Source organism: Augochlora pura, chromosome 1 (assembly GCF_028453695.1).
Source record: "Augochlora pura isolate Apur16 chromosome 1, APUR_v2.2.1, whole genome shotgun sequence".
Lineage (NCBI taxonomy): Eukaryota > Metazoa > Arthropoda > Insecta > Hymenoptera > Halictidae > Augochlora > Augochlora pura.
The window spans coordinates 9,008,479-9,016,839 of NC_135772.1; the positions used below are offsets into that span (position 1 = coordinate 9,008,479).

The following is an 8,361-nucleotide window of genomic DNA, read 5'->3' on the forward strand; positions in this document are numbered from 1 at the left end:
CTTTCAAGGCATAGATAACAGAACATTTGAGAAACGTGCCGTTAGAATTTTGAGGTTCAGTTTATGAGAATCGCGCTATTATTGTGTACTCAGTGAAACGACTCAGCGTTTTATACGACGAACAGTTTGCTATAAGGTAGTAACTATTCCTACTTACAATTAGTGTTTGAGACCCCGTGTCAAAGGGTGGCTTACATTATGGTCTGCGGATAGCAGGCAAACTCTACAGATCGATTGGTTGGTTCTAGTTATCTTTGTACTTTATCAAAACCCTTAAACGCGTTTTTCTTTAAACTTCCTTGAATTGACGTGTCGAGAACACGAAATCTAATTGACCGATCAATTTCGGGCAAACCTCGTTATATTAATTATAAATGATCTCATTAAGAGTAACACGAGTAATAATTATCTAAAAATAGTTTACCTTTTATTGGCATCTTGCTCAAGAATGTATAAAGTTTTTCAAGAACAATCACTTAGAGAATTGACATACTTCGAAATTTGAATGCTAAATGGCGTTTTAATTAATTTAGAACGTGAGAGGGACATTAATTTATTATATGAACTAGTCTATATATGTCCTATTTATTTATTTATCTATCTATCCATTTATTTATTTCAATGTTATTTATTCCTTATGTTCGTTTATCTATTTATTATTCTTATTTCAATTTTTTTATATACTTATCGTTACTTTTTGTTATACTTTGTTATACGATTTTATATTTATATTTATCTACTGTTATGCTATTAACCAATATTTTATTTTAATTTTGTTTATACACTCTTATTTTTTTTATTATTATACATTTTCTCAGCGCCCGCAAAATACGGTGTGTTTGTATCTACCCTCGGGTATTTTTGTAAGCCCGGGGGAACATGATTTGCTAAATATATTTCAATCGCAGCGGACAGTATCGCACGTTATTAACTCATTCTTTCCGCAATGCCAAAAATTGTTTTTCACCGAAGGAACGAAGAAAACCCAATTCAAACTAATAAGGTTAGTCGACAAACTGATTTAAGACCTCAGAAAAAATGATTCCGCAGGGGTAAGTACAGTATATATAGACTTCCTAGCAAACAGGATTATTGTAACTGGGAATGGCATAACACGAAGCCAGATTAATCCTGAATACAAGATTTCATATTACAACTACTCTTAACGACTTCAAGAATCAATGTGAATTTACTTTCATCGTCGAAACGATTTGAAACGATTTAATAAGGTCGACCAATGCACACACACGTTCGCACACATGCGCCGTTATATTAGAAGTTCGAGCAAACAGCTTCTTACGGCTTGCCCTGCTTAGATTACGGATACACAGCGCCGGAAGATTTTCTCTGTGTCAACATCGAAGCGTGTTGACTCTGCTCCGTACTCTGTCCAATAAATTACTGAGATTGTTGAGCAATAACAAAATGTTACGGTTAAGTTAGAATCTTTGAAACTTCAGTAAATGTAAAATAAAATTAAAATAAAAACAAAAATAAAAAAGATAAAAGTAAAATTAAAATTGAAATTAAAAATAAGTTCTAACCTATTTAGTATCTTGTGCTATTGTATTACTAATCTAAAATTATATGACTAACAAAATTCTTCTACTATATCTTCTCAATTTAGTCAATACTGAAAGGGTTAATGTTACAGATACCAAAAACCTGGACAGTGAATATGTCTCCTCGTTGTAAGTAATGTGCATAAAATCTCCGACAAGCTGCATTTGCGAAACGACACGTTTTTAGCGGTAGCAGGAGAGATAATCGGGAATTAATCGCAGCCAGAGATTCGGCTCGCGGTCAATTAAACGAATACAGATGGCTCTAATTGCGTACTCACTCCGAGTTCCCCATAATCTGGACGATCTGGCGCAGCCGGCAATCGATGTCCGCTTCTGTGACCTCCCAAGGCCCCTGTGCCACCTACACCGACGCCACGCCTCTCGTCGATCAAGAATATCTCTGTAAGTACGATCAAGCCGAACACCGCGAAGAACATCACCACCAACATGAACGACATGTTGGCGCGTTCCTTGAGAACGCCAGCGTTCGCCCGGCTCCCGCTCGACCCGCTCCTTCGGGAACCCATCCTCGATAGGCTCTGCAACTGAACAATCAAAACACTCCAGGCAACGCTGCACTACAAGTTCAACATTTCTTTCCATGGCTTGCACTATTCGCATTGTGGTCCTGACAGCTTCGCAGGGATTCATTTTAAAATAATACAAAAATACGATACTTTGTACATAAGTAGAGTAAATTAAGTCTAATGCGACCATATATTTTTGGTGCTGATAAGGCGGTTCAAAGAGATGAAAACAACACTTTGTTCAAACCAAAATCGAAATACAATTTACATTTTTCATTATGTCTGCATTTATTACACCCTTTTATAAACGCAACGAGACGTTATAGTTTTTGTTTTAGGTTTTTTTTAAATATTTTACTGAACAAGAAAAAAATATTAAAATTTTTGTCAAACATTATTCTTACGCTTTTGAACTATGTGTTAACATAAAAATTACAATTCTGTTACACAACGATCTTTATTGATTTTTCTTACCGATTATAAAAATGGATAGAATAAGATAAAAGAAAATATAATATAATAACTTGTATAAAGAATTTAAGAAATATTATAAAATTATATTATTGCGATTGTATTATAGTAGGCTCACTCTACTGCTACAGCAACTTGCTCTACTTGTGTGTAACTGCCTTTGTCAGGTCTTTAGAGTGCTATAGCCCACGATGTTTGTTAAAACAATCATTAAAAAATTGTCATCTAATCCCCTGAATGATATTATCATAAGTTACCAACAATTAGTTCATAGAGGAGGACTGCCATGAACGAAATAAACATTGAATGGGACATTGCCATTATCTAAAGAATTATGAATCTTTGTATAATAAAATAGTACACGTTCTGTAACTATATTATGCATACCTAATCACACGTAGTATGGTGCCGCAAAATAGGATCCGCATAATATAAAGTGTTAAATATTCGTTGATTCATTGCTTTGCATAATTTCTAGTTAAATGTGTTATCATTTTATCGTGCCATGTTCCCATAAAAATTCTTTTCGTTTGAAATAAGATTATATGAAGTGGCATAATTAAAGTCTATTTTGTTTGTGTATGTCCATCGTGGTGTTTTGCAAGTTTTGAAGTATGCCACCTTTTTATCGCAAACTGTATATGCGTATAATACAACTGCTTTATCAATTTTTATTTAGTATAGCGGAGCCTCTATTAATCGGGCTCCGATTATCTGTGGTCTTGATTAACTGCAATCTTGTTTAGTCAGCATGGAGCTAATACGCGACATAATACATTTTGTACTCCGTACCAATCACAACACACTTGTTAACATTCAGTGGCCACATTCGCGACTATAAATAAACGAAGCTGTTATATTGGCAAAACGGGCCCAGGTATCACTATCCGTGTATTCATACAGCACAGTATACTTATAGGGATAAGTTATTCACTATTCATTTTGTTCTCGTTTGAGATACATAAGTTGCATTTCCAGTTTATTTTCCTTAGTTCTTGATTATTATTACTTAGTATTATTACTCTCGCACGAAATTTTTTACAATGTTGCAAAAGTCGTGGAAAACTACGATTTTCGCTTATCTTTAATTACTTGCAATTCATAACAATGTCAACGACATTAAAACATAATGAAGATTCTTCACATCTCTAATATACATATGTCCCATAAATTTCTCGTACGTACGCAAAAGAAAACAAAACTTATTGTTATTAAAAAATAAGTTATACATTAATTTTCTAGTTACCTTCCTTTTAGGGATACAAGACAGTGTCAATTCAAGTAACAATCAATTCAACTATATAGAAGATTACGTCTTACAAGTATAAGGATGTAGATAAAAATTATTAATATGAATTTCATTGCATAGGAGAACTAATGTGAACTACTAGCAAATGTTCATTTGACTTTCAATGGAATGTATATTTAATTCAGTGAGCTATTTCAATTAACTGAACATAACGGTTGTTATAAATCGTACATAATTTCCTTTGACATAAAGACAGAAAATGAAAATGTAGAAATATTGGTCTATTTAAAAAGCATTTTTCGATAAGACGTCAATTTTGAAATTTCTTTAAAAACGGAATGGTTCACGTCGGCCAGACAAGTTTGATTCATGAATATTTTTGAAGAAGAATTATCTGCTACCTACTATAGCGAGATCGGATAAGAGTTGAACAAGATTCTCCACTGTTTCCACAAAGTAAATGGCGATCACACCATCCTTTATTAATCCATCAAAACTTTTGCACTTACCCAATATTATTGGATCTAGCAGAAAGTTCTGACCGTTTCCCAATTACCTGCCTTTATCGTTTCCTGGTACGCTCAAAAGGGCAACCTGATTTGCTTTTACGATCGAAAAGATTTTGGTGTCTTTTAATTTCAGGAAATTAGACAAGGAATTGTTCGTTCTACAAACGGGGAATGTTATTTTATCGCCGGAGTAATTAACATCGTTTATAATAAGCGATATTATATAACATGTAACAAGTTATTTTCTTTAAACAATACAGTGCAGATAATTTTCAAACTATACCTGATTTGTTTTAATTGAAGTATTAAAAATTAATATTTCTTTTCTAATCATTAAACAAATTTGATGTACGTTTAAAAAAATACACACAGAGTATCTGCAATAGGCGAATATAAACAAATATTATGGAAATACCGGTACATTACCTATTGTTTCTATTAGAAATCTTTCCAAAAAAAGGGAAACGATCGATTAATTTATTTAAAATTTTAATCAGTTTAGGAGAAAATTGTTGTTTTATACTATAGGAATTATCTTTTATTGAATGTAACGACAATAACAAGTACAACTTTTATCAGATATTCAATGACTTGTGAACGATTTTACTTGCCTCGCTTTCCACCGCATCGGAAGTTCGGTTATTTCTCCTCGGTCAAGGTAGAGGTTCGAAACTTAGCATGAAATATTTTTCTTAGAAGGTTATCGCACTGTCCATCATTTCTACTTGGTTTCAAGGACGTATCCTCACTTACCCAACCAACTCTAGTTCTAAACTAATACGCGCGTTCCATTACCTGCAGTAAGTTGAATTGTTTAGTAAAGAACAGACTGGTATTATAGACAAACTTTCTCACCCAATGAACATTTAAATCTTACGTCAATGACATGACATCAAAATTTGTTACCGTATTAATGTAAACAATTTTCAAAATTATAAATAATTTATTTCAGAACCTGATTACAGTAAAAGGACAAAATATCCACTGTTTACTTCAATTTTTAAAAAGTTATTCCGTGAATCGTCTTCGATTCGTTCTACTGAAATATTCGGTTGTATACGCGTTTGATGTTGATCCGGTTTGTAAGGCCGGAATTGTTTGTACACGTTTGGTACAATGCCGTAGTAATATAGATGTGTGTTTCTATATACACTTTATTTATTCTATGTACACTTTATTTACAACACTGTACAAGTATACTATTCGCGATTTTTGATGATGTTTGAACGCGTTATGATTAAATGATTAATGCGATCTTAGTATGACTGCGTTATGTTTGAATGCATTATGTATGAATGTTTGCTGTGATCTTAGTTTGATGCGTTATGTATGAATGATTGCTGTGATCTTAGTTTGATGCGTTATGTATGAATGATTACTGTGTTCTTGGTTTGATGCGTTATGTATGAATAATTACTGTGTTCTTGGTTTGATGCGTTATGTATGAATGTTTGCTGTGATCTGTTTTTCGTTCGTCGTGTTCTGTCTGTTGTCACCTCGGTTTTGCATTGATTGGTGGAGGATAGTTTTTGGTGGAGGAAATGAAGTGTTTTTGATTGGAGGTGGGTGTGTCGCAGGAAACTTGGAATGAGGAGTGGGAAATTTGGTAGAAAGTTCTGGTTTGTATCGCCTTCTTTGTCACAGTAAAAATTATGAATGTTTGTCCGTGTAACGGTACCGTGGATCTGTCACACGTGTTGTCCGTTCGTCGAGTCGAGTTTCGTTAAGTACGGTAGTCGTAAAGTAATTTCGTTAGTCGTCGTTCGTCGGATTTTTGCCTATTGTCGATTGATTCGCATGTTTATGGCTTAATAACTAAATATTGAACCAAATACCGCATTAAAACTGGTAGAAAGTATGTCACATCAATTAAACGATATAATAAGACATAAAGGTGGACCCATTAAATACTAAAAAATTAATATAAAGTAAAAAAGTTACTCTAATATGCGATTTTTTGACAAAATCTACACTGATACGAATACTTTTGTGGACTGTTATTACGTACTACGAGGAGTAAAATCAATATACTTTCGTTATTAGTTAATCTATTTTGTTATAATTTGGTATAAATAAACTTTGTACATGTGTTCATTCATAATAGAAAGTTTATTGCAAAATCTTACGTGCGTCCCTTGATTTCAACAAACTTCTCTTATAAGCAATGAGGGTACGAATACTTATGAGGCTGACTGTACGTAGATGTATACGTATACAGAAGATGTATGTAGACGTATATGCAGAACTCATATACTATATCCGATACTGGAAAATAAAACAGAAAAGTAGAACGCATCGGAAAACTTTGGTTTATCGGGACGCGCGATCGCGTGATCATGAGATTAAAGAGACGGAAGGTTGAATGTTAATCACTCTAAGTGAGAATCTCAATTTTCAACAGAGTGCGTTCGTCGCATGCGCTACATCCAAGCGCCGGATAAAAACTGTAGCAGCAATGTCGACTAAGAGCTCTCAAGTTTTTGCTAATTGATTTTGCTTGGATCTAAAATTTTGCTCGCTTTATGACCCAAATTATGGGCTCCGTCCTGTAGAAATAGATGCATTCTAATACCTTACTTAACTCTCGCAATATTGCCGGTTGCCCTTTGTTTTACTTAAGATGACGTGACATTAATTAAAGTAGAGATTTTTATGCCGAACAAAAAATTGTCTTTATCAATTTTCACGATGCAGAAAGTATGTAAACATTTAAATATTTATTTCTCGTCTCAATCATTTGAATAAGTTGATACAATAATCTTTCCAGATTGTTTAAATATTTTTGCTATTTAACATCTCGTTTTATTATAAATACACATAATTCGCCACATTGATATTTATTTTATATAAGTATGAAGTGATTCTTGTGCGTTTGGATCGCAGCACGAGAGATAATAAAAAATTGTAGCATTTCATATGCAACCATGCTCGCAATGACGATTTCTTTCCTCAATTTCCACAGCTTTCTCTAACCGAACTATCCTTTGACCATTTTTCGTCGTCTCTTTGCTCATTATCTTTACTCAAAGACTCATGCAAACCTGGTTAATATCCTCGTGCATATTTAACATCCATATTTGTTCGTTCCCACACCTGCTTAGTCACTTCTCCTCTTTGACTTTCCATCCAATTTCTCTGTCTTTCTCTCAATCTAGCGTTCTGCTCCAGTATGCCACAGTATTCACCACCTCATTAGAATATCTCTAGTTTACTGACATTTTTCGTCCATTATTGTATTTTTTATCAAGTCTATCATCAATAAATTAAGTGACTGAACATTCTTATTTACTAAAAGCATGTAATAATGATAATAAATCAGTATAATTAAATATCTGACATTCGTTTTTAAGAGGTGCAATTAATTTAATGGTTGTTTCAACATTCATATTCCTGGATTGAATTATTTCACTATACTTATATGGACCAACTATATTCGATATAAATTTCTTTGAATTCGATAATGCAAAAAACTTTACAAAAAATTGATGAATTGGGATGGAAGGTGTTGCCTCACCCACCATACTCACCCGATATTGCGCCATCGGATTTTCATTTAGTCCGATCGCTACAACATTTTCTAAGTGGTAAAAAATTTGAAAATTCGAATAACGTTCAAAATGCAATCTCCAGATATTTTGATAAAAAACCAATTGATTTTTATCGATCTGGCATTGACAATTTGCATACTAGATGGCAAAAGGTTGTTGATAACGAGGGTGATTACATTATTCTTTAAAAATAAAATCTTGCTAAAAATTTATATGTTTCAATTTAATGTAGAAAAACGACATTACTTTCCGTCCCCCTAATAAATTCATCGAAACGAAGGAGCATGCAAGAGCTTATAAATAAGATATTGCTACCGTTAAGTATACTTTTCAAGGGCATACGTTCTTCATCCCGTCTTGCTACGCGTCTTCGACGTATGACACGGAACCATAGAAATCGATAGCATCCGAAAGTAATTTTCCGATCAACGACTAGTTGCCTGTGCACCTGTTGTCGTCTCGGCAACGTTAACGGAATTTATCGGGTCTCCC

At 33.7% G+C, this 8,361-nt stretch overlaps 1 protein-coding gene across 1 annotated transcript in view; it reads right to left on the reverse strand.

Annotated features, from left to right (window-relative positions):
• The window catches only part of LOC144470636 (uncharacterized), a 41,647-nt gene that overhangs the window by 13,825 nt on the left and 19,461 nt on the right, over positions 1-8,361 (reverse strand). Inside the window, exon 3 of the mRNA XM_078182031.1 lies at positions 1,844-2,110. Coding sequence (XP_078038157.1) covers positions 1,844-2,092 — 249 coding nt within the window. The 5' untranslated portion in view covers positions 2,093-2,110. The remainder of the gene's footprint in view (positions 1-1,843; positions 2,111-8,361) is intronic.